This window comes from Melanerpes formicivorus, unplaced genomic scaffold (assembly GCF_026170545.1).
Source record: "Melanerpes formicivorus ecotype bairdi unplaced genomic scaffold, bMelFor1.0.p_v2 SCAF_225, whole genome shotgun sequence".
NCBI lineage: Eukaryota > Metazoa > Chordata > Aves > Piciformes > Picidae > Melanerpes > Melanerpes formicivorus.
The window spans coordinates 315261-339540 of NW_027142577.1; the positions used below are offsets into that span (position 1 = coordinate 315261).

At 59.5% G+C, this 24280-nt stretch overlaps 1 protein-coding gene across 1 annotated transcript in view; it reads right to left on the minus strand.

Moving 5' to 3' along the window:
* Positions 1-684: 684 nt before the first annotated feature.
* LOC137458143 (hydrocephalus-inducing protein homolog) overlaps positions 685-24280 on the minus strand; it is a 66062-nt gene continuing 42466 nt past the window's right edge. The window contains exons 35-62 of the mRNA XM_068169827.1: positions 23664-23837; positions 22556-22731; positions 21952-22053; positions 21532-21715; positions 20971-21112; positions 19599-19728; positions 18313-18891; positions 17667-17870; positions 17044-17246; positions 16724-16906; positions 16384-16503; positions 15071-15230; positions 14793-14965; positions 14179-14377; positions 13480-13579; positions 12833-12932; positions 11573-11741; positions 10740-10978; positions 9539-9641; positions 8733-8937; positions 8146-8384; positions 7113-7264; positions 5576-5768; positions 4807-4912; positions 3963-4223; positions 3206-3348; positions 2293-2511; positions 685-810 (exon numbers count right to left, since the gene is read on the minus strand). Coding sequence (XP_068025928.1) covers positions 691-810; positions 2293-2511; positions 3206-3348; positions 3963-4223; positions 4807-4912; positions 5576-5768; positions 7113-7264; positions 8146-8384; positions 8733-8937; positions 9539-9641; positions 10740-10978; positions 11573-11741; positions 12833-12932; positions 13480-13579; positions 14179-14377; positions 14793-14965; positions 15071-15230; positions 16384-16503; positions 16724-16906; positions 17044-17246; positions 17667-17870; positions 18313-18891; positions 19599-19728; positions 20971-21112; positions 21532-21715; positions 21952-22053; positions 22556-22731; positions 23664-23837 — 5078 coding nt within the window. The 3' untranslated portion in view covers positions 685-690. The remainder of the gene's footprint in view (positions 811-2292; positions 2512-3205; positions 3349-3962; positions 4224-4806; positions 4913-5575; positions 5769-7112; positions 7265-8145; positions 8385-8732; positions 8938-9538; positions 9642-10739; positions 10979-11572; positions 11742-12832; positions 12933-13479; positions 13580-14178; positions 14378-14792; positions 14966-15070; positions 15231-16383; positions 16504-16723; positions 16907-17043; positions 17247-17666; positions 17871-18312; positions 18892-19598; positions 19729-20970; positions 21113-21531; positions 21716-21951; positions 22054-22555; positions 22732-23663; positions 23838-24280) is intronic.

Below are 24280 nucleotides of genomic sequence, written 5' to 3' on the forward strand. Positions count from 1 at the left end.
ACCACTCCGATAGGGTCCCGTCCACACCTTCGAGCCAAGCAAAGGGGAAGTCGCCGCTTCATGCAGCCGCACTTCCTCCCCAGGGCTGTCCACGCCGGCCCCGTAGGTCGTTGCCACAGGGCCGACCCCGTCCTGGGACCAGCCCTGCCGGCCCTGCCAGGCCGATCCCACAGGACCGCTCCCTGCCATCTGAAGGGAGCCGCCACAGTCCTGCCAAGGGAACCTGCCTGCCAGCTAGCCTCCATTCCATCTCTTCTCTGCTGCCGTGGGAGGGAGAAGGCTGCCCCCCACTGTCACCGTCTGCACCAGTCAGGAGCCAGCCCGGTGACAGCAGACTGCTACAACAAAGGACACAGTGAATCTTCCCCCGTGCTTTCCACTTACTCATTAACATTTGGTTCAAAGCACCCACGTCTAGCAAAGTCACCTCTGATGCATTGTAATGTCTCTCTATATAGTTAAGCAGCTGCCAATGTCCCATCAACCCGCCATCTGGTGGACAAGCAGTGGAATTGCACCCTTCTTTAGATTCATAGAAATTAACTCTGTAAATATTCCAATGGAGTCCAAATGATAAATACTAAACCACTTCTGGGATGTATTGCACAGCTGTGCACTAGAATATGTACATCAAATTGTGGTTATTAATTATTTTAATAATTAATAACATTAATATTTCTGTGTTTCATATTAATTAATAACCTCTTCATCACACTCTGAGCCAGTGACAACAGCGCTGAGGAAAATGTGCACCTCACGGCTGCTGCTCTCCAAGACAGTGTGAGCTGGTTCTGCCTCTGGCTCCAGCACCTGCAAAGAGAAGAGAAGAGTCACTGAGCAGGGCCCTGAGTGCCAGGCTGATCAGGGAGCCTCCAACAGCAGCCACACAGAGGGGCTAGGAAGGACATTCCCATGGCTCATCCCATGAAGACGGCAGCAGGAGACCCTTCTGCTGTAGGCTGTGTGTCACCTGCTGACCAAAGCCAGCAGCGCCAGCACTGCAAGCACACACGTGGGAACTGCCACTGGGTACCAGTGCCTGACCTTGCTTTTCCTGGCCCCTATAAACCTAGTGGCCTGCAGTTTCCCTCCTGGAGGCTGTGGGTGGAGAACCCCAAGAATGAACAGCTCCGGAAACTCTTTTTAGGACAAAGGACTTTCCGGAGAGATGTCTGGTGTGGGGCAGCCACCACACTGCTGGGGGCTGGGAAGGGGCATTCGGGGGTGGGAGTGAACTCATTTGGAAAGTCTCTGACTGCTCTGCCTCTGCTAGGCAAAACGATTTGGGTTCCAGGTCTTGCAGTGGTTCAGCAGCTGGGGCAGAGCCATCACCCAAGAGAAGTGTGTTGGGCAAGGAAAGTCAAAGCAGAAGCTGCTGCTGAGATCCCCACAGCCAACAGCAGAGGGTGTTGGAGTTGGAAAAGACCTGGATGATTGTCGAGTCCAACCATCAGCCCTGCTCTCCAGACCCTTGGCCAGCTTTGCTGCCTTGCTCAGTGCAGACAACGCTCAAAGCTCAGCCCCAGGGTGCTGGGGGGCTCCGCAGCACACACAGCAGAGTGCTGCTACTGCTGCTCTGCAGCCAAAACAAGAAGCAGGGGATTCAACTCCTTGGGAGTTCAAAGGCACTGAATCTAAACCAGATCTGAACTCCAGGGAATGGAGATCTGCTCAGTGCTGACCAACAGCTAAAGTGGGGGGCAGGAGGTTGGGGGGCAAGAGGATGAGGCCAGACTCTTTTCTCAGTCATGCCCAGTGACAGGACAAGAAGCAAGGGGCACAAACTGGAGCCCAGGAGGTTCCATCTGACCAGGAGGAGAAGATTCTTTGCTGTGAGGGTGCTGGAGGCCTGGAGCAGGCTGCCCAGAGAGGCTGTGGAGTCTCCTTCTCTGCAGAGATCTCAACCCCCCCTGGTTATTGTGATCCTGGGCAAGCTGCTGTGGGTGTCCCTGCTTTAGCAGGGCGTTGAGACTGGATGACCTCCAGAGGTCCCTTCCAACCCCCACCATGCTGTGCAAGTGGGTTCAAAACTGTGAGCTCCCATCCAACACAGACTGCAACACTTCAGCTCTTGGTTTAGGGTTGGCCTCTCTTGTCCAAGAGACTTCCCCATCTTGTCTGAGCCCTCAGATCCCTCAGCAGCATTCTTTCCTCTAACACATCCTGCTGGTTCCCATTCAGGGATGGATTCACTGTCAGGAGGAGCAGCTCAGCCAGCAGAGATGGAGATCTGCTGCCATCAGCAGACCTTCCTGTGGCAGCTCAGGGAGCTTTTGCTGCTGTGCTTCTCACCTTCTTCTTGACAGGCCAGGTGGCACCTGGGGCCCTTGTGGTATCCACCCACTTGATGGCATGCAGGCTGTCATCCCAGTCAGGGACCTCCTCTGGTGGCAGCTGGAAGGAGATCCTGGACACCTGACACTTCACTGGGTGCTTTTTAAAGGTGACCTCAACTTCTGATTGCAAGGTCACTGTGATGTCCTTCACACAGCCAGCATGGAGGTGTCCCACCTAGGGAGAAGCAGAGAGCCAAGACCAACCTGGGATCACTGGCAAGGGATCACAGGCTGTGGGCGTGGGGAGCAGCTGTGCCAGCAACACCTCTGTGAGGAGAGGCTGAGAGCCTGGGGAAGAGCAGCCTGAGAGACAATCTCTCAAAGCTTATCAAGAGCTAGAAGGTGGGGCACAAGAGGATGGGGCCAGACTCCTCTCAGTGGTGCCCAGGGACAGGGCAAGGGGCACAAACTGGAACCAAGGAGGTTCCATCTGAGCCAGAGGAGAAAATTCCTTGCTGTGAGGGTGCTGGAGCCCTGGATCAGGCTGCCCAAAGAGGTTGTGGAGTCTCCTTCTCTGCAGAGATTCAAACACACCCCCCCGGCCATTGTGATCCTGGGCAAGCTGCTGTGGGTGCCCTGCTTTGGCAGGGGGGTTGCACTAGATGACTCCCAGAGGTCCCTTCCAACTCCCACCATGCTGGGATTGTGTCAAACTGCATCTTACTGAGGATTTATCTGGGTTTTGATGGAGAAGAACACCACCAAAAGATGCCATGTCCCACAACACGGAGCTCTTCTGGCCCCAGCAAAGCCAGGGATGGCATCTCCTAGGTGGCACTGAAAGGGGTTCTCACTGCTCCATGGTGGCTCCCAGACAGCTGCCAGGCAGGGTGTGAGCAGCAGGGAAAAGCAGAGACAACCAAGCTCACCTGGGGGCAGAAGTGGAAGGGAGGCTCAGGCAGCCACTGGAAGCGCAGGGCCTGCCCCCTGCTGCGGTTGGCGATGGTGAAGGTCACGGTGCAGGGGGTGCCAACGGGACAGAACCCAAACTGGATGTGATCCCCTGGGTCAGCTGTTGGCAATGAGAGAGAGAGCTCTCAGCATGAGGGGAGAGCCCTCTGCCCCCCACAGACACACAGGACTCCAGCTCTACCTTCTCCAAGCCTTCCTTCCCCTGGGACATGCAGCCCAGGACATGTCTGGGCCTGGGCTGAGATCACAGCGCCAGCTCACCTCCAGATCTGCACCTTCCAGCACCCCCAAGTCCTTCTCTGCAGGGCTGCTCTGGGCCCAGCATGGACCCCTGAGGGACACCAGTCTCCATCTGGACATTGAGCTGTTGATCACTATCCTCTGGCTGTGACTATCCAACCAATTCCTTAGCCACCAAGCAGTCCACCCAGAGAGGACACAAATGATCAGATGTGCTCTTCACAGCACCCCATGGGCTGGCAGACCTCCTTTTAGAGCTCCTCAATCAAAAGCTGCTTCCTTTGAGCCCTCCCTGCTGGCCTGCAAACTTCTCCCTTGACAGGGCACCTGCCCTGGGGCTCCCAAGCAAGGCTGCTCTGCAGGCTACAAAAGGTGACAGCAGCTGGCTGCTAAATCTGGGCCAGCCCTGTGCTGCCACAAGGTGTGCCCAGCCCTGGAGGTTCCTTGCTACACCCTGGCAGCCTCTCCTCTTACCCTCCAGGCTGTCCTCCTCCAGGCTGCTCTCAGGGAGCTTCTGCTCCTCCCTGTCTGCCACTAGTCCCTGGATGTTGTCCAGGGTGAAGTCAGCTTCATAGCCTTCCCCCAGCAGCCTGATGGTGGTCTCAGAGGGGTTGTCCAGCACGGACAGGTGGAGCTTCCCTTCCAGGCGTTGGGCCAGGGTGGGCTTGAAAACCACCTCAAACTCTGCTGTCTGCCCACGCTGCAGGAGCAGGGAAGCAGTGTGGGGCTTCCTCTCTGCACAGAGATGGACACCAGGGACAGGTGAGGCACTGCAAACATTTCCATGCTCCAGAAAAGGAACAGGAGCTTGAAAACCAGCTGTCTCTAAGCACAGCCTGGCTCACCAGTGCTTCCAGACCCTCCTCCCATGGTCACAAAGCTGTGACACTACCAGGGCCATCCCTGTTAGTTGTCTTAAGCTCAGCTCAGTGCTCAGCTCTGGCTCAAACTGCAGCCAGATAGCTCCTGCCTTAAGCAGAGCTGAGTCAGAGTGCTTTGGGCTTTTGCTGGCTGGCTGTGAGCTCAGGGGCAGCCTCCCTTCAGGCTGGGGACTCCCCATATGCAGCACAGACCTCAGATGCTCCACTGAAGTGGTGTTACCCCCCCCAGGACTCAACCCACCACCTCCATAAGAATGGAAAAGCTTCCTAGAGCTTGCCAGGTAGAAATCAACCCTGCAAAGAGTCCATGTGCAAAAGCCCCAGAGAGCCCCAGGACACAAGCTCTGGCCAACAGCTGCTTGCTGCTTGGCCAAGCCAGCAGCAGGACACAAGTTTTCCCTCTGTGAGTGACCACATTTCATGGGGGATGAATTCACCTTCCCCAGCAGAGTCCTTCATGCCCACAGCTTGGTAGAGGCATTTGGTGCTGGGCCTGGCTTTCAAGAAGAAAACTCCCTCTTCATCCAGCAGGTCCAGCAGCACCTGGGAAAAGAGCAGGACCAGACTGGGGTGGGCACAGCATGGCCCAGGGCCTGAGCCCACACTGCTGCTGTTCCACCACGGGCAGCCCAGCACGCTGCCCCCCTTCCAACACAGCTCTGAGCACAAGGCTGGAGCGAAACCAGCCCAAAGCCAGGCATCCAGAGACACTGGGAGGGGATGGAAACAGAAGCAGGCAGGACAGGAAGGCTCCAGCCTGACTCTCTGAGTTGTGTTTCCCTGAGAAGGTCCCAAAATCCCCTTTCCCAGAGGAACTCCCTTCCTGGCAAGCAGAAGTCAGCCAGGGGCTTCCAACAGACTTTCTGAGGCCCCTTCCCAGGCTGTTCCCTGAGGCAGGGAAAACACAAAGCCCAGGGCTGGCTCAAGGCTGGCAAGGACAGCAGCAGAGCTTGCAAAGGAGGTGGAGGCAAAAGTGAAGGGCTGCTGAGGCACGAGCCTCTGCCCACTGCTTTGCCACAGCAGAAGCTCAGGAGGTCGTCCTCCTGCCACAGAGGGGCTCTGAGCACAAGCCAAGGCTTTCCTTTGGGCTCCAAGGGCACCTGCAGAGCAGTGGGGCCCCTGCCCACCCTCACCGGCTGCGCTGGGCCCTCTCCTGCCCAGCAGCAGCCTTGTTCCCAGAGCAGAGCTCCCTCAGCAGCTGCTCACCTGGGCAGGGACAGGGCCAGAGTTCTGCAGGACCAGGGGCAGCTTCTCCCAGGCCCCCAGCAGGAGCCTCCTGAAGAGCAGCAGGGGGTTCCCTCTCCTGTCCTTCAGCGCCGGGCGCAGGACCCTCACCTCCGGCAGCTTCCCCTCGCCGCTGATCTCAAAGCTCAGGCTCTGTGCTCTCACTGCTGCAGGGCTGCAGGAGAGGGGCAGCAGAGCCACTGCTCACTTGGCAAGCAGTGGAGCCAGGGCCACCTGCTGCATTTCCCCTGCCTGGGGCTCCTGGCCCCCAGGACACAGCTCCCCCTTGCCCCTCTCCTCCCAGTCCCATCCAAGAGGAATCTGCTCTGCAGAGCCAGAGCCTCCCAGAGCACCAGTTCAAACCATTCCACTCAGAGGAGCCCTGCAGGGCAGCAGAGACATGAGGAGGTGACAGAGGCCATGGGGCAGGTTCCCTGGCTGTGCTGAGGTGAGACAGAAGCAAGGAGCATGAGCAGAGCATGGAAAAGTCTCCAAGGCAGAAGGGGCAAATCAGTGACCCCAGCAGGGAAGGTGATCTCCACAGAGGCTCAGAGCAGGAATTGCTCCTTAGGGCAGCAGACTGATGGATCCAGTCCCAGCTCAGCTACTAAAGGGCTGGGCAAGGGCAAGGCAGGCCCAGGACACACACAGGGCCTAGGGCAGAAGAGCTGGGGTCTTTTAGAGGGGCTCCTTTAGCATCAAAGATCTTCATGCACCCCAGGAGATCCACCAGATCACCTCCTGAGCACAGGAACAAGGAGGCAACAAGGGCAGCTGGCTCAGGGCATGGAAACAATCCTCTGTCCTTGGCATTCTCCAGCTCAGCTGAAGCTGCACACAGCTCCATTGCTTCCTGATTCATCCACTCCCTGTTGGCTCCTTGGCATCAGAGAATCCTGGAATGCTTTGGCTTGGAAGGGACCTTGAAAGCTCATCCAGTCCAAGCCCCCTGCAGGCAGCAGGGCCCTTGGCAACTCCAGCAGTTTGCTCAGAGCCCCAGCCAACTTGACCTGGCATGGTTCCAAGCATGGGGCATTCCCCACCTCTCTGGGCACCCTGGGCCAGTGTCAGTGTCCCACTGCCCTCACAGGCACTGCTGCAGGCTACAGCAGGGCACTGACTCCCCGGCTCTGCTGGATCTCGCAGCTACAGCTTCTGAGTTCTCTGCAGCATCTCTGTCAGCAGGAGAGGCTGAGAGCCCTGGGGCTGCTGAGCCTGGAGAAGGGCAGCCCCAGAGGGGATCCTGGAGGTGAGGGTGCTGGAGCCCTGGAGCAGGCTGCCCAGAGAGCTTGGGGAGTCTTCTCTGCAGAGATTCCACAGTCCCCTGGCCATGGGGATCCTGGGCAAGCTGCTGTGGGTGCCCTGCTCAGGCAGGGGGTGGGGCTGGATGATCCCTAGAGCTCCCTTCCAAGCCCCTCCCTGCTGGGATGCTGTAACGCCGAGTACTCTACCCAAGGCTACTCAAAGAGCTAGAAGCTCTCAGGAAGGTCCCCTCCCAAGCTCTCCTGAGGTGAGTTACCTTGTGTGGACATCGAGGGAGGCCTCAAAAGTGCAATGGTAGCTCTTCACCTTCCGTGGAGTGAAGGTGACCGTGGCAAAGGCCTGGGAGCAGCTGGGCACGGACAGCCGGACAGGATCCACCTCAAACACCTGGCCAGAGTGGCTCTTCAGCTTGGGGAAGCCCAGAGAAGGCTGTTAGGAGGCAACTTTTCTCCATGTGCTGCTGTCTCACCCATACAAGGATCATGAGGAACAGCCCCAGACAGTGTGGCCCCCTTCTGGCTTCCCTAGACAGGCTCCATCTGTCTCGGGGGGGAATCCAAAGCAGTGCTGCCCCAGGGGGCTGCCATCAAGCCCAGGAGTGCAAAGCTTGCTTTCAGCGCTGCTCAGACCTCCAGCACACATGGGAAGTGGGGACTGCATGGAGAACCCTGCAAAGAACCTGCCCCTGGCCTTTAAAGAGAAGGGGCAAAGAGCAGGGAGCCTAAGGAAAGCAGAGAATGGCTTTGGTTGGAAGAGACCTTTAGGATCATCAAGTCCAACTCTAAGCCCAGCACTGCCAGGTCACCACCAAACCATGGCCCTCAGCACCACAGCTCCACAGCTCTGAAATCCCTCTAGAGATGGGGCTCCACCTCTGCCCTGGGCAGCCTGGGCCAGGCCTTGACAACCCTCAAGGGAAAGAAATTGCTCCTCATGTCCAACCTAACCCTCCCCTGGCACAACCTGAGGCCATGTCCTCTTGTCCTAGCACTTATTCCTTTTGAGAGGAGACCAAGCCCACCCCAAAAGGGTCTGCTTGGAGCCCTGGCTCAAAGCTGAGGAAAAGCTCCTCCTCTGCCTGTGCTTCCAAGAGATGTTCAGAAGGGCTCAGGTCTCACTCCAAAGCCCCAGGGGCCTGGAGCTAAAACCTTGCCTGAGACACACTGAATGCAGCCCAGCTCTCACCTGCCCTGAGCTGCACTAGGCTGGGCAAAAGGAAGCAAGGAAGCTGGAGAACAAGGCAGATGCCACACAGCCTTCAGAGACTCCCCAAGGCCTCCTGTTCTTACCTTGCTGGGGCTGGGTTTGATGGAGAGGAGCACATGGCAGGGGATTCTGTTCACATTGCAGATCTTGAAGCGTGCCGTGGCCTGGTGCCCAACCAGGACGTTGGTGAAGATGAACTTGTTCTCATCTGTGAGGAACACCCCCTGCTGCTCCTGCACTGTCTGGAGGACCTGGCAGAGGTTGCTGCTGCTGCAGATCTGATGCCCCTCAAAGATGGCCTCAAGGTCATCAGCCACGAATGCTGTGAGCAGAGCAGAGGGAGGGCTGAGGATGGAGAATCCTTCCTGCTGACCTGCCCTGCCCCTGCTGGCCTCTGAGAAGCTCTTTCTGCCCAGGGAGCTGCAAACCCCAGCCTTGGGTGGGGGAGCTGCCTGTGAGGATGGAGCTCAGGCACCCTCAGTCTGAAAGGGTTTCTTTTGATCCTTCCATGCATCCCTCCCAGCCTCTCCCACTGGTGGGCTTGGCAAGAACCTCTGAGGATTGGCAGAGAGATGCAACGTCAGGCTCAGGCTGTCTGCTCTGTCCCAGGACTGAGGCTGGGTGCCGAGCAGCAGCAGCCTGGCCACAGGAACCCGTGGGCAGCACTCACCTGGAAGGCAGGACTCGGCCAGCAGGGTGTAGGGGATGCCAAGAGGGTTGTCCCTGGGGTCTCTGTTGCTGATGTCGATGAGCAGCTGCTCCTGGCACGGCCCTGGCAGCTCCGCAGCACAATCTACTGTCACCAGCTGCTGCTCCCCAGGAAGGATGGAGCCAAAGGCAGGGGACACTGTGAACATGCCCAGGGTGAGGCGAGCCTGCAGAAAGAGTCCCAGCAGAGGCTGATGGCAAACAGCCTCACTCTGAGCATCCCAGCAAGGAGGACCCTGGGCCTTGGCCTCCAGCTGGGCCCAGGGCAGGCAGGGATGACACCACGGCCCAGAGCACAACCCAGGATGAGAGGAACAAGCTAAGGAGATGTGCAGGCCTAGCCTGAGTGGCTTAGAGAAAGGAGTTGGGCTGTAAAGGGTGAAGGTGGGAGCTGGGGTCCTTCAGCCTCCAATGTGAAACAAGAGAGCAGAGAGAACTGTGAGAAACCATCAGAGAGGAGAGCAGACTGGGCAGAAGGCAAGGCAAGGTCATCTCCTGTCCCTGGACTGGGAGTTCAGCAGGGACACTCCACAGCTGTGGCACTCACAGCCTTATTTTGGCCAGCAGCTCCCAGGTACAGATCCCTTCCCCTTGGCCCCACAGCTCCAGGGCTGAGCAAGAGCACAGCATTGAGCAGCTCCTTCCTCTGCTCAGGGCTGGCAGAGGATGGGTCTCCCCCATGCAGCCCCTGTCCCATGCCGTGGGCACAAGCCCCCAGCCTGGGCACAGCAGGGGAGGAGCCTGTCCTGGGGAGCAGGAGCCACCCACCTTCACGGAGGGCTTGGTTTCCTTTGGCAGCAAGGGCTTGCTCTGCTTGGCTGCAGCAGACCTTCCACTGGAGCTCCCCTGCTTGTGGGAGTCGGAGAACTTCCTTTGATGTGCACCCAGAGGAGAGAGCAGAGAACATCCCTCAGGCTGAGCTCCTCCTGCCCTTCTCCACAGCCAACCCTTCCTCCCCAGGGAAGAAAGTCCTCCTGCTCTTCACAGCCCCCTGCACCACCTGTGGCTGTAGCTGATGGGCAGATGGGCTCCAGCAGCAGCTGCATGAGGATGAGCAGGAGGATTCTCTGGCATCTCTCTCCTCCCTGCTCACAAGCCAACTGCACAGGCAGACAATAACCCAGGGCTCACAGAACATGGACTTGTTTAGTTGGGAGAGACCTTTAAGGTCAGCAAGGCCAAGACTGACCCCAGCACTACAGGTCACCACTAAGCCATGGCCCTCAGCACCACACCTCACAGAGTCACAGAGGTGTTGGGGCTGGAACAGACCAAGCACCACATCTAAACGACCTTCAAACACAGCCAGGCTTGGTGACTCCACCACCTCCCTGGGCAGCACATTCCTCTCCTGACCACTCTTGCTGGGACACAGTTTTTCCTAATGCCCAGTCTGAACCTACCCAGTCACAGCTTGAGGCTATTCCCTCTTTCCCTGTCACTAATTACCTGTGAGAGGAGACCAGCACCAACCTCTCCACAGCTCTGAAACCCCTCCAGGAGCAGGCACTCCACCACTGCCCTGGGCAGTCTGGGCCAGGCCTTGACAAGCCTCAAGGGGAAGAAATTGTTCTTCATGTGCAGCCTAACCCTCCCCTGGCACAACTTGAGGCTGTGTCCTCTTGTCCTAGCAGTTGTTCCTTGGGAGAAAAGACTAACCTCACCTGGCTCCAGCCTCCCTTCAGGGAGTTGTAGAGAGCCAGAAGGGCTTCCCTCAGCCTCCTCTTCTCCAGGCTAAACAATGCTAGGTGCCTCAGCTGCTCCTCACAGCCCATGTGCTCCAGACCCTTCCCCAGCTTTGTTGTCCTTCCCTGGCCACCTTCCTGCACCTCAATGCTCTTGGAGTAAGGGGCCCAAACCTGGCCCCAGGACTCACAGTGCAGCCTGCTTGTGTGTCCTGGCTGCCTGCCACACGCCAGCCCTGCTGTGGGGCCTCCTCCAGCAGGAAGGTTGCTGCAGGCCTTCTCACCTTTTCTTTGTGGGCTCAGCTGCAGCCTGCTCTGCTCTGCAGATGAGGAACTGGAAGGGCAGGAGGCCTCTGTTCTGCAGCAGGAAGCTGCAGGCCCTCCTGGTGCCGCTGGCCATGGCCCCGCAGTCGAGCAGCGCCGCAGGGCTGATGCTGTACTGGCTGAAGACAGCTCTGGCTGAGAGCCTCACTGGGATGCTGGCAATGGGCTCCCCTCCTGCCCTCAGCTTGGGCTCCAGCACCTGCAACCAGGGCAGGCCTTGGTAAATCCAGCAGAGCCCAACCTCTGGCTCTGGCCTGTGGCCACAGCCCAGGTGCCCATCAGCTCATCCCCCTGCTCTGAAGTCCTTCTCCAGAACTGCATTTTCAGCCCCTCTTAGAATCATGGAATGGGTTGGCTTGGAGGAGTCATTGCTTCAATTTTCCTGCAGTCAGCAGGAACACCTGAGGGCAGAGCAGGTGCTTCAGAGCTCCAAACAACCTGACCTGCAGTGCTCCCAGTGATGGGGCAATGACCACCTCCCTGGCCAAGCTGGGCCAGGCTGGCACCACCCTCAGTGTCAGACATTTCTTCCTCCTATCCAGGCTGAATCTTCCTCTTTTAGTTTCAAACCATCACCCCTTGTCCTGTCCCAGCAGGCCCTGATCCAAAGTCTCTCCCCAGCTTTTGGATTGGCCCCCTCCAGCACTGGAAGGGCCAGAGCTGGCTTCTGAAAGCCTTTGCTGTGTGCAAATAACAGAAGGTTCCCCAGCTAAAGCTTGCTTTCCAGCACAGCCATGTCCTCCTGACCCCCTCAGCCCAGCTGTGCTCACCCTGCCTGCCCCAGGCAGCTCACCTGGCACAGCAGGATGGCTTTGTCCTCAATGCTGATCTCCCTCTGGGGGTGGAAGAGCAGCTGGACAGGGACAGGATGCTCAGAGGCAGGCAGCAGGCCCTGCTGGGGCTGCACAGTGAGGTGGGAGGCCAGGTCACGGCTTCCGGGGTCTGTGGGGCGCAGCCTGAACCTGGGGAGGGAAGGAGAAGAAGATCTCTGCAGTGAACAGCCCAGGGGCCAGCAGCACAGCCAGGACCTGGCATGGAACCAGTAAAAACCAACCAAAGAATTCTGCTGTGCTTAGGAGCCCCAGGCCCTGGCAGAGCCAGGCAGTGCTGAGTGCTGGCAGCTCCCCTCCACCCCCAGCGTTTTCATTCCTCCTCTAAAGAGTCTCCTGAAGAGAAAGGACTTAGCCCTGGAAGGACAGCAACAGAGCTCAGCAGGGACTGGCCTCAACTTCAGGGGCACAAAATCCCAGACCCCCAGCATGGGAGGGTTTGGAAAGGACCTCTGGGGATCATCTGGTGCAAGCCCCCTGCTAAAGTAGGGCACCCCCAGCAGCTTGCCCAGGAGCACAAGGGCCAGGGGGGGTTGGAATCTCTGCAGAGAAGGAGACTCCACAACCTCTCTGGGCAGCCTGCTCCAGGCCTCCAGCACCCTCACAGCAAAGTTTCTCCTCCTGCTCAGATGGAACTTCCTGGGTTCCAGTTTGTGCCCACTGCCCCTTGGCCTGTCCCTGGACACCACTGTCAGGAGTCTGGCTCCAACCTCTTGCCTGCCACAGGTCCTTTATCTCCTGCTGAGCATTGCTCAGCTCCCCTCTGGGGCTGCTCTTCTCTAGGCTCAGCAGCCCCAGGGCTCTCAGCCTTTGCTCCTCACAGAGCTGCTCCAGGCCCCTCAGCACCTTTCTAGTTTCTGCTGGACTCTCTCCAGTGGTTCCCTCTTGCACTGAGGAGCCCAGAGCTGGAGCCAGGACTCCAGAGGTGGTCTCCCTAGGGCAGAGGACAGGCAGAGGAGAATGTCCCCTGACCTGCTGGCCACACTCTTCTTACTGCACCCCAGAGCCCAGGGGCTCTCCTTGTGGTGCCTGCTGAGCTGTGCAGAACTGCTGGGCTGGGGCTGGATTCTCCATGCAAATGGAGCCTGGAGCTCAGGACAGTCCCAGTGGTCACACACACCATGAGGCAGCCAGCATGGGAACAGCTTCTAGCCACAGGAGCAGACTGCAGGCCTGGGCAGGTGCTGGCCCCAGGCACTCCCAGAGCAGGCAGCTGGACCAACCTGTATGCAAGCTTGCACTGCCCTTGGTTCCTCAGGGTCAGCACTTGCTTGGCACTCCCCAGGACCTCCAGGACTCCAAAGTTCACACAGCCATCTGCACCTGCAGGACACCCCCAGAGCGAGGGAAGGGATGGGGAGGATGCTGGAGCTGCTGCAGGCTGCACCCAGTCAGGAGACAGAGACTGGGAGAGCTCAGGTGGGACAAAGCTCTGCTCAGCAAGTCTCCAGCCTTGCAAGGTTTCTCTGGCTGCTTTGCTGCCCTTTGCTCTTCTTACTCAGAGAGGATCTGCAGGGCTTAGCAGCCAAGGAGCTCAGCCTCTACCTCCTTGCTTCCAAGCACAGATCAACCACTTGATGTGCTGTACTGAGCCTTCAGGAACTGCCAGCTGCTTGTTCCCACCCCTGGTGTTTCAAAGGGGCACACTTCAAGGTGTGAGAGAGGCAAGGCACTGTGTGACCTGACAGTGCTTTACTCCACACAGCTGGCAAGAGACCTGTGCCATGGATCCATGCCAGGCCTGCATTGCTGTCCCACTCCATCCCACCCCATCCCACCCCACCCCATCCCATCCCACCCCATCCCATCCCCCACTTGCCCCAGCAGTGCAATGCAGCTGAACTCCTTTGCTCTGGGGCCAGCCACTGACCTTCAGGCAGGGTGATGTTCAGAGCAACTTCGTAGGCCTCAGCCACAACTTCAATGTTCTCCACCTGAACAACACCCTGGACATTCTCTGCATCTGAAACCTGAGGCAGCAAGAAGCAAACCCTAAAGTCATTCTCCTCAGTGTTCCTGCTAAACAAGAGGAGTCCTTGTCTCTAGCAGCTGTCTTTACCCAGCCTGGGAGGCAGTGTGATGTACAAACACCCACAAGAGTCCTGAGGTGTCCCAGAGCAGGTGGCAATGACAGCCAACTCTCTCTTAGCAGGCAGCAGCCTCACTGCAATGCAGCCTCTAAACCCCAGGGAACAAAGCCTTAATAGCCAGAGGAGGAGACTCCACAACCTCTCTGGGCAACCTGCTCCAGGGCTCCAGCACCCTCACACCAAAGATGTTGGAGCCTCCTGGCTTCCAGTTCCTGCCTCTTCCCCCTTGTTCTGTGCTGGCACCACTGCCTGGCTCCAGCTTCTTGCCCCCCACCCTCAGCTCTTGCTCAGCACTGAGGTATTCCTAAGCAGCATCCTTCAGTGAGGGTCCCTTGGTGCTAAGGGCCCAGACAATGTGGGCTCAAAGGAATCTCCTCAGGGCTCATCCTTTGGCCCTCTTTGCCTTCAGACACAGCCTCCATCCCCCAGGGCCCACAGCACTCTGCCCAGCTCTGCCAGGCAGGGCCCTGTGCCCTCACCTCCAAGCGGATCTTCTTCTCCACGCCGAGAGCCTTGGTGCTCCTGAAGCACAGCTGCACGGCCAGCTCCGAGCGGGGCCCGACCGTGCCCTGCCTCTGCGACACCGAGAAGCCCTCGCCGAGGCTCTCCAGCCCGCTGAGCCTCCAGGCCACCGGCAGGGGGCAGCTGTTCCGCAGCAGCAGGCTCCTGCTGTGCTCGCTGCGGAGACACCAAGGCTCAGTGCCAGCTGCTGAGGGGCACAGCGGCAGCCCTGCCGCTGGCAGCAGCCCTCCCCATGGGGCTGAAACCACCCTGCAGGTTTTGCTCTTTGCCACAAGCCTGAGAGGGGAGGCCCCTAGGGAGAGCTTGGTGGCAGAAGGGGATCCAACAGCAGGCAGAGCCAGAGCCAGAGCCACTCTCTCTGCACCAGCAGAGGAGAAGCAAATGCATCAGGGCACCCACTGCTGGGGGGCTAGAGCTGGGGACTGTCATGGGACATCCCAGCCAGCAAGGAACGGTGAGCAAGAGGCTGGCAAGTGCTGGGAGCAAGAGGGCTGCTGGCCCAGCCTCCAAGCTGAGGAAAGGGAAGCTGCAGCAGAGCCACCCCCAGCAGAGTGCCCCTGGCCTGACTGACCTGTGCAGAAGCACCCTGTTGAAATGCAGCTGCTTGGGGCTGACCCCCAGCTTCACCTGCACCCCTTGGCAGCACAGGTGGAAGACCACTGGCTCTGGGTTGCCCTTGATGCAGCAGATGAGGCTGTCTTCCACCAGGCCAGGTGAAGTGGGGTATGCCCAGATGCTCAGCTCCTGGCCCCAGCCCCACAAAGAGAAGCACAGAAGAACATTCAGTGAGCAGGAGGGGCAGCTCCTGGGCTCTGCTGCTGCTCCCTGGCCCACCTGCCTGTCTCCTACCTGCTTCTCCTTAGGTCCCAGCTGCATGCTGGCAGGCTCCAAGAGGAAGGTGCCCCCACTGCCACCCCGCTCAAAGGAGAAGTGCACCTCTGCCTCCCAGGGGCTGACATTGCAGATGGAGAGCTGCTCGCAGTTGTCATCCTGCAGCACAGCCTTGGACCTGGCCACAGAAAGGGCAAAGGCTGCAGGGGAGCTCTGTCAAGCAGCCTGAGAGAAAGGATCATGTGGGAGGGACACCTTGCATGCTGCCTGTGTTCATTCCCTGCTTCCTTGGATGCCCAGCCCACACTTGGTGTCTCCATCCCAGAGGTGTGCACAGGCCACTTCAAGAGGCCTTCTACAAACCAGGACCTCAAAGGTGCCTGGCAAAACAGAAGCACAGCAGGCACCTGGATTCCTCCCCTCCTCTGCTGGCTTTCCCTCCCTGCAGGCTTCCCAGGAAAGTGTGGCAAGAGCTCAGCTTCTCTCTTCCAAAGCAGCCAGGAGACTGCCTGGGCCCAGCTCCTGGGTGAGCCTGAGGCTGAGGGCGGGAAAGCAAAAGGATTCCTTCCCAAGAGGAATCCCAGAGTTAACAAACACCTCCTGGTTCAGGTGTGGGACAGAGGTTGGTGGGAAAAGGTCAAAAAAAGGCAATGCCTCAGCCTGGCCAAATCCTCTTTTGGTTTTTAAACTCTTTTGATTTAACCTCCCTGGGGTGTCAGAATGCCACCAGCTCTCCAGAGCTCCCCTGCAGACAAACCTCCATTTCTAGTGCTGAAAGAAGAGGGAAGTGAAAACCAGAAAGATGCCAGCAGCTACAGGGACATTATTTTAAGGCCAGACTCTATCCAGCAGTGAGGATCAGGAAAATGGAAATCCCCTTTGCCCTGCCCTGCAGGTGCTTGTCCCCCAACAGCAGCTCCAACCATCAAGTCTTGCTGACACTGCAGATTTCACGGAGGGTTTCCAGTCCCTCAGCAGAAAAACTTCCTTTGCTCCTTCAGGCTGACCCACAGAGCTCCCAGCACTTGAAACAAACAGCACAAAGCTGCTGAAGCTGAGATGGGGGCTGACAAGTGACCCCAAGCTGCTTTCAGGCCGCAAGCAGCACCTGGCTCTGGCCACCAAAGCCCCCAGGGGGCAGGAAGATCAGCTCCATCCCCCCCAGCACTCCTGTGCCTGCTAGGTGCTCAAGTTGCCACAGCTGTGCTCCTTCGAAGCCACCAAACTCCCAGCTCTCTGCCCGGGCCTGCCCTGAATCGTGCCCCTGGGTGCATGTTCCTGGAAGCACAAGGTCCTGCAAGCAGCACAGCTGGGGGCTGGGCAGCACCTACCTGTCTCTTGCCTTGGCACACAGCAGCGGCCCGAAGTGGAACATCCCCGTGCTCAGGACATACTGCTTGGAGATGATGGCATCAGCTGCCTTGCTCTGCCTGCAGCGAGGAAACACCTCCCTGGCACAGAGAGAAGGAAGAGTTGGGAGATTCTCTGAGCACAAAACCTGCTCCCAAAGGCTGAACTCTTAGTGCTGGCTGAGGCACAGCACCGCTGCCCAGCTCCAAGCACGGCAAGAGATGCTGGGGGGCTCAGGCAGGTCCCAGGGGCACAAGGGGCAGAGTCTCAGCTCTGAGCTCAGGGGCAGCAGAGCGGGACGGCCCCAGGGGCCAGCCTTACCGTGGCTCCTGGCTGATGCTGGGGTACAGGCAGGTGCCCCTGCAGTGCAGCTGGTAGGGGCGCTTGGTGCCCAGCAGCTCGAAGTGCAGCCTCTGCTCAAAGCTGCCCAGCAGCGCGGAGCTGAAGTGGACCTGCAGCACCACCTGGCCCTGGGCAGGCACTACCCAGCGGTAGCTGCTGAGCCTGGCAGGGAAAGAGGAACCTTCAGGCACTGCTGAGGAGCAAAGGAGAGCAGGAGGAGCCATGGTGGAGCTGGGGTGGGAAACCTCCTTGGCAAGCTGGCCCTGAAGCAGAGGGATCCCTCCTCCCTCACAGCTCACCTGGCACAGCTCTCTGGGGGGGGCAGGGTGTCCACGTGCCTTTGGTCCCCCTCAGAGGAACGGCTGGGGGGTCCTGTGGCTGGTCCCTGGAGATCTCTCCTGCCACAGCCAGAGCTCTGCTTTCCCCTCACAGCCTCCTGGCTGCTGCTGCCTTTCTCCCTTCTCCAATGGCCTCTGGCTGGGGTGCCCTGCTCCTCTGAGGTCTTCACCCCAAAGGGAGAGAGCAAAGGGAAAGACAGCTGAGACCTGCCCTGAGAGCCAGCACTGCAGGGGAGCTCTCAGCAGAGCAGAGCACAGCACAGGGGCAAAAGCCTCTCCTTTGACCTGCTGCCCACATTGCTGGGGATCAGCCCAGGATAGGGCTTTCAGCACTCAGTGCCAGCTCCTCTCCATCTTTGCACCTCCCAGCTGAAGGTTTGAGGGGCAGAGCAGGCTTTGCTGCTGAGGCTTTGCCTCTCCTCTCAGACTGGCCCTGTGTTTCAAGCAGAGCTCTTTCTTCTGGACAGCCAGAAGGGATCTCTGCAGGCTTGGGCCCTGTCACATCTTCACTGCCCTGCCACTCTCACCCTTTTCCATCCCACCTGCCCCTTTGCCCCCATCCAGCCTGGTCCCTGTCCTGGCACCTTCACTGTGGGCACAGTGGGGACATCCACAACACTTTCAGGAGCCTCCTCCTCTTCTGGCCCTGTGGCAGCTGCTGGCAGGAGCACAAAGTGCTGGAGGACTTCTGCAGGCACCTCCCGCTTGGCTGGGCAGTGAACCACAGAGTAGACAGCAGGGGGAGGAATGGGGGGCCCTGAGGGACCCAGGCCCAGCTCATCCAGCACCTAAAGCAGAAGAGCAAACCTTGGTCATGCTCCTGTGGCCTCTATCCTCACACCTCCTGAAAGACACTGAGCTGTTAGGGAGCTCTGATTGACTGAGGTGGAGCACAGCCCTTGCTCTGCCCAGGGTGGGGAGCAGGCTCCAGAGCAGGGCCAGGACTACAGGTGGCACCTGCAGAGGAATCTCTGCCCCAAGTGACTCAGCTGAAGGGAGCAAAGCCCAGGGGCTGCCCTGGCACCCCCTTTCTCCCCAGACTGGCAGAGCAGCTGACAGGCAGGAGGCCTGCACAGAGAGCACTCCCTCTGCCCCCAGCCAAAGCACAAGGCTGCTGAGGGACAGCAGCAGCAGCCTGGAGAAGGCTCTGTGCCCTTGGCACCCGCTGGGACACAAGGCCCCAGGGCCCCCACGGGGCAGGCTCAGCACCTGAGCATTGTGGGGCCCTACCTGCTCTGCCCCTGGCAGCTTCCTGCTCTCCAGGATGGTGCTCAGCACATCTGCAGAGCTCAGCACCTCGATGTCCAAGCAGGGCACGCCGACTTCTTGGCCACTGGCTGACCCTGCTGCACCTCCCCCTTCCAGCTGAGACAACTTGGGGGCCTCAGGAGGCTTCAGTTTCTCCAGGAGCTCTTTCTCCTGCCTCTCCTGACGCTCCTTCTTTTTAGCCTTCTGCCTTCTGGGCCTGGATAAATGCTGCTGCTGATCTTCTGCTTGCTGCTGAGCTTCCTGCTTTGAAGGGGACAGCAGGACACCCTGCACCCTGTCCCAGCATGACAAAACACGTGCCACATCTTTCTGTGATGCCTCATAGGCCTTAAAGCTCAGGGCCAAGTTCTTGCTGTCAGCCTGGCCTTGCTCTTGGGCTTCTAGCTCTGAGCAGGTGTCTGCCGGGGCAAGCTTGCTCTGCTTCTTCTCATCTTCCTTGCCAGCTGCAGCAGAGCCTGGGCCCTCCTTGGCAGAGCCCTTCTTGCCTGCCTGCTCACTGACACTCAGCTGCTTGGTGCTGCTGCTGGATGTGTTGATGCTCTGGGCAGGAGGAGCAGGAGAAAGCCATCAGCATTTCAAAGCAGGACTCAAATGCTGCAGGACACTGATGATCTTTACAACAGCAGCCCAGGCATCATCTGTGCCAGGTGCTCTACAAGTCCCAGGCCAGAACACAGCTGGTACCCAGGTGAGCTCAACTGAAACCAAAGCCCTCAGGGCCAGACCCACAAGCAGTCAGCAACATAGGAGCTGCCCCAAGCCCAGCAGGAAACTCCAGAGCCCTCCTTCCTCCTGAGCAGTCCTTGGGGCTCGTTTCTGGGGATGCTGAGTACCCCTGACTCTTTAGGAAGCCTGGCTGCTCACAAACACCTGGGTCCTGCTGCTCTCTCCTGCCAGGCAGGCAGGAGCAGACCCCACTTCCCAGGCAGGCCCTGGCTCAGAGCTGCAGGGCACAAGCAGGGTGGGGAGGAATGCTGGACCAAAGCCACCCAGGACTTCCCAGGGCATGTCTGGAGTTGTGTGGAGCCAGGACTCCAAGGCAGCCTGATCCCAAAAGAGCAGCTCACCCCCAGAGCTGTGGCAAAGCCCCTGGTGAAGCAGCAGCACCATCAGGCACCAGCTGTTGTTTCCCAGCACAGCCCCAGCCAGGAGCAGGCTGCCCAGCACGGCCTGGGGCTGCTGCATTCTCAACAGGGCTGCAGCTCAGCGGGAAGATCCCCAGGGCTCTTGCTCACACAGCCACCCACCTCCCTGACCAGAGGCTGCCTTTTCTGCTCTTTCTTGCTCTGCTTCCACTTCCTCAGCTCCTCTGCCTCCTTCCAGTGCTGCAGCTCCTGCTGCTGCTCCTCAAGCTCTTCAGCCAGCCGCTGCAGCGCCCTGCAGCAAGGCAAAAGGAAAACAGCTCTGAGAGTCCCCACCAGAGCCCTGGGCTCCTGCACTTCAGCCACTGACCCTGAGCCCATGCAGAGCCCTTACAACCTCTCCAGGGATCTCCCTCAAGCTGGGGAGGCTGGGAACATTCCAAGGGAGGAAAGGGGGGAGGGGGTCTGCAAGGCCAGCCCCAGTGAGGCTTTGCTGTTGGAAGGGCTAAATCCTGCTGCTGCTCCAGTAAGGTCCCCCCAGGCACCGGCCAAAGGCTGCTCCACCATCACTCCACACTGATGCCTGAAGCTCTCTCTTGATTTCCCCGAGTAAAGCAGCTGACCAAGCACTTACCCCTAGTTCTCCCTGCACCAGTGCTCAGAATCAGAGACTCACAGAATCCCTTTGGATGGAAGAAATCTTTCAGATCATCAAGTCCAACCAGGAGCCCAGCACTGCCAGCTGCCCACTAACCCATGCTCCTCAGCACCACCCCCACAGGGGTTTGGCAGTCTCCAGAGCCTTCCCCACCTTCATTGCCCTTCTCTGGACACACTCCAGCCCTTCAGTGTCCTTCCAAAACCGAATCTAGGCTTGGAGCTATGGCCTCCCCAGTGCCCAGGACAGGGGGACAATCCCTTCCCTGCTCCTGCTGACCACACTATTGCTGATCCCACCCAAGATGCTCACTGATGCCAACTCTGCTCAGCTTGTCCAGCCCTTCTCCATGGGCATGGCCTGCTCCTTATGGAGGACAGCCACAGCAGTCAGAAAACAAAGGCTGCAGCAGCTCCCCTCCTGCAAAACAGGCTCTGAACAAACAGGATTCCTGCTGGAAGCCAGCTGGGACTGTGGGAAACCTGTGCTGTCTGTCCTGGGAGATGTGCCTCACACAGACCCACACCACAGCCCCTCTGCTGAGGTGAGGAAGGGCTGAAGGGGATGGGAATTAACATCATGAAATTAGAGACCCTCAGAAGCATAAGGGCAAGGCCAGCACAGAGCCCAGCTGCCTGCAGCAGGCTCTGAGCCCGAGGCCTCAGCACTAGCAGCAGGAGGAGATGTTCTCAGCTCCCTGCAGGAAGGTCTCTCCTCTGCTGGCAGCCAGGCAGGGGGAAGGCAGCATCCCTGTGCCGCTCGGCAGGGACACTTTTGGCCTCTTCTCTGGAACCTCCCCAAGCCCAACCAAGGTCCCCAGAGCAGGGACACCTTGCAGGGACACTGTGCTGGGCAGCTCCCCACAGAAGGCTTACAGACCTCTGCCTCCTCTCCCTCTGGAGCTGTCGGATCCTGCTCTCCAGCTGAGCTTTCTGCTCTTCCGTGAGGGCATCAAACTCCTCCTCCCCCAGCTCCCAGAGCTCTGCTTCCTCCCTCCTGGCCGCTTCTTCCCGCTGCCAGCCTTCAGCAGGCACCAGAGGAGAGACAGAGCAGAGCTGTGCTGGGGGAGCTGCGAGGAGCCACAGCTCTGGCCCAGCCCTGCCAGGAGCCAGCAGGGAGCTCACAGCCCTGCTCCCAGCTCCAAAGAACCCCCAAACCAGCACCAGTCTGGCACAGAGGCATGGTGCATAGCCGGCTGCTGCTCAGACATTGAGCCCCAGCAGCTTGCACCTGGGCCCAAGCTTCAGTGCTGGAGACTGAGAGAAGTCTCCCAGCCTCAGCTCTGCTGTCTTCTAAGCAACAGTGAGCTGCACCAAGGCAGGAAGTCGAAGGCTTCCTGAAACTACCTCTCACCAGCTCTGCTGGTGAACCAGACACATGTGGACAGGGCTGAGGGCTCTGGAGAGAAGCCTTGGGAGGCAGGGAGATGAGGATTCTCACCTTCCTGCTCCTCTGCAGCTGCCTGCCTGGCTTGCCAAGAGGCAAAATCCTGCAGCAGGTTGACAAAATAGATGCGAGGTTGGTTTCCAACAGCTTTGAGCAGGCAGAGGAGAGCAGACACTGTGCTGCCTGCAAAGAGGCTCTGCAGGCCATCAAACACCACTCCCTGGGAGCAGTCCCTCAGCTGTGAAGAAAGGCCAAGAGAAAATCAGCTGTGCCATGCTGCAGCTCTGGGCCACTCAGTGACAAAGGTCACCAAGCAGCTGTGCCAAGCTCTGAGCTGTCCCCACGGCCCTGCCAGCTGCTGGCATCTGCAGCTTCCCCCAAGGAGCCCAGGACCCCTCCAACAGCAGGACTCCTCCTGCTCTCCCAGTTGTGCCTCTCCAGCAGGAAGGTGTCCTTTGCCCCCTGGCCACGCACCTGCAGCCTTTCAGAGAGGATGGCCACCAGCAGCTCTTCGGGCAGCACGCAGCTCACCGGGCCCAGCTCTGCCACCGTGCTGCCGCTGGGGCTCAGCCAGGGCTGTGCAGGAGGGGCAGAGATGAGAGGAGAGCCGGAGGAGCCCTGCAGCGTTGAACAGCACCACACTGAACATCACCACAACATAAACCCCCTTGGCACCCCCTGGGCAATCCCAGCTGCTGGCCTTGGAGCTGAGCTCTCTCCCTAGCAAGGGACTGAAAGGAAAGCGCAGGCCAGCGGCTCCGGGGGACAACCCTGCAGAGCACAGCCCTGGAGCAGCAGCCCCCAGCGCTGGCACCAGCACACAGCACAGGAAGGACAAGCAGCTGACCAGGCCTCCTGGACTAGCCTGATCTTCAGCTGCCCAGGGCAGGGGGGGTGTCCCCATCCCCGAGGGACTGCAAAGCCAGAAAGATGTGGTGCTGAGGGACCCGGTGTAGTGGTGACCTGGCAGTGCTGGGTCAGCAGCTGGATTTGATCATCTTGGAGTCCTATCCCGACCAAAACAGCTCAAAGGTCACAGAAAGTTCCCTGGCATCAGCCAGGGCAGGCCATGCCTCACCTGGGAGCCTGAGGACTCCGTCGGAAGCTGTCTCTCAGCAGAAGCCTGCCCCTTGCCGGCCGCAGCTCTGGGCTGGCCTCGGGAGCTGAGGGGCTGCTGCCTGCCGTTGTCCACAGAGCTCTGGGGCCTGGCCTTGGTGCTGCGCCGCCGCCAGAGGGCAGCAGCTGCCCTCACACCTGCGGAGGGCCCAGAAGGCTCAGGGGGCTGCTGGGAGGAGCACACCAGCACCTTCCACCCCAGTGGGCACCCTGGCAGGGACACTGCACTCGCTGTTCTCCAGGAGCAGCTCCTTCCCTGCTCTCCTCTTCCTGTGGCAGGACAGACCAACCTGGCACTGCAGTTACAAGCCAGAGAGGTTTGGATGCCTTGCCCCACCTCCGCTGTCCATCTCCACGGGAGACAACCCTGCCAGGGACCCAGACCCTTCTTCCTTCCACCAGCTTTCAACCCAGGCAGGTTCAAAGCTGAGCAATGCCAAGGTAGCCCAAGCAGAGGCAAGCTGTGGCCTCAGCCAGCAGAGCCTGGGCTACCCACTGCCCCATAAAGGCTCCGCCAAGAGCTTGGACTCAGGTGGAAAACAACTCAGTGTGCAGGAGCTGCAGGAGCTGACAGCACCCCCAGGGAAACCGCGGGAGAAAAGAGCTCAGCTACAGCATGGCTCTCATCTCAGACTCCTCTGGGAGCTCCTGCCCTTCCTCTTGGCCTTGTGAAGCCACAAAGTCAGTCACCTCATGCCTAAGGAGCCACTTCAGAGGGCTGTGCCTGCTGAAAGCAGGCAGAAGTTCTGCCTGATGGCCATGAGGGACAGGGTGGAGATTGCACGCAGGCAAGGGAAAGGCTCTGAGAAAGATGCTGGGGGCTTCCCCACCCCTAGCAAAGGAAGCTGTGCAGAGAAGGGCAGGGCAGGGCAGGCAGAGTGCCCTTGCATGAGCCCTTCGGCTGGCGTCTGAGTCCCCAGGACTGCTCTCTGCAAGGGCTCTGCCCTGCTCTGTGCTGCACCCCTGCTCCTCAAGAGCCCCCGGGGCTGTGCCACTGCTCTGGAGCCAGCAGAAGCAGGCAGCCCCGGGGGCTGCAGCAGCGCTGCTCCGGGCCCAGCCTGTCTCCTTACGGCCATCCTGTGCCTGCTGGAGGCTCTGCTGGCTGCCGGCGGCGCTGCACAGCTCCCGGGCTCGCCGCCCTGCCGCGCTGCTCCCGGCCGCCACGGCCTCGCTCACCACAGCGTCCAGGGACAGGCAGGCGGCGCCGTAGTGCTTGGCCAGGGCGGCCGCTGCCGACGTCTTGCCTGCAGAGAGAGGGAGGCTGCTTGGGGACCCCTGCGGCCGCAGGGCTTGCCGGGGACAGGCTCTGCGAGCTCCCCAAACAGAGGAGGACTTCATCCCTCCCTTAGGGAGCCACTTCAAGCCTGGGCCTGGGGCGCTGCTCTGAGCCCTGTGCCACCACCACTCAGACCATCCCCTGGCCTGTGCCGCTTGGCGTTGCCTCAGGCAGCAGCTGGGCACAGTTTAGGGCTCGGGCCGGGCTCGGCACTGCTCCACAGGCAACAGGGACACCAGGCACCGTGCTGCCATGCAGCAAGGGGCACATGGTCACCCTCCTGGGGGGAACCAGAGCCCAGCTGCATGGACACCAGATGAGCCACACCACTGGCACCAGCTGCTGAGGGCCTGGGACCACCCCAGCAGAGCTGTGCCTCCCCCTGCATCGCTTCAACTGCTCAACCCAGCA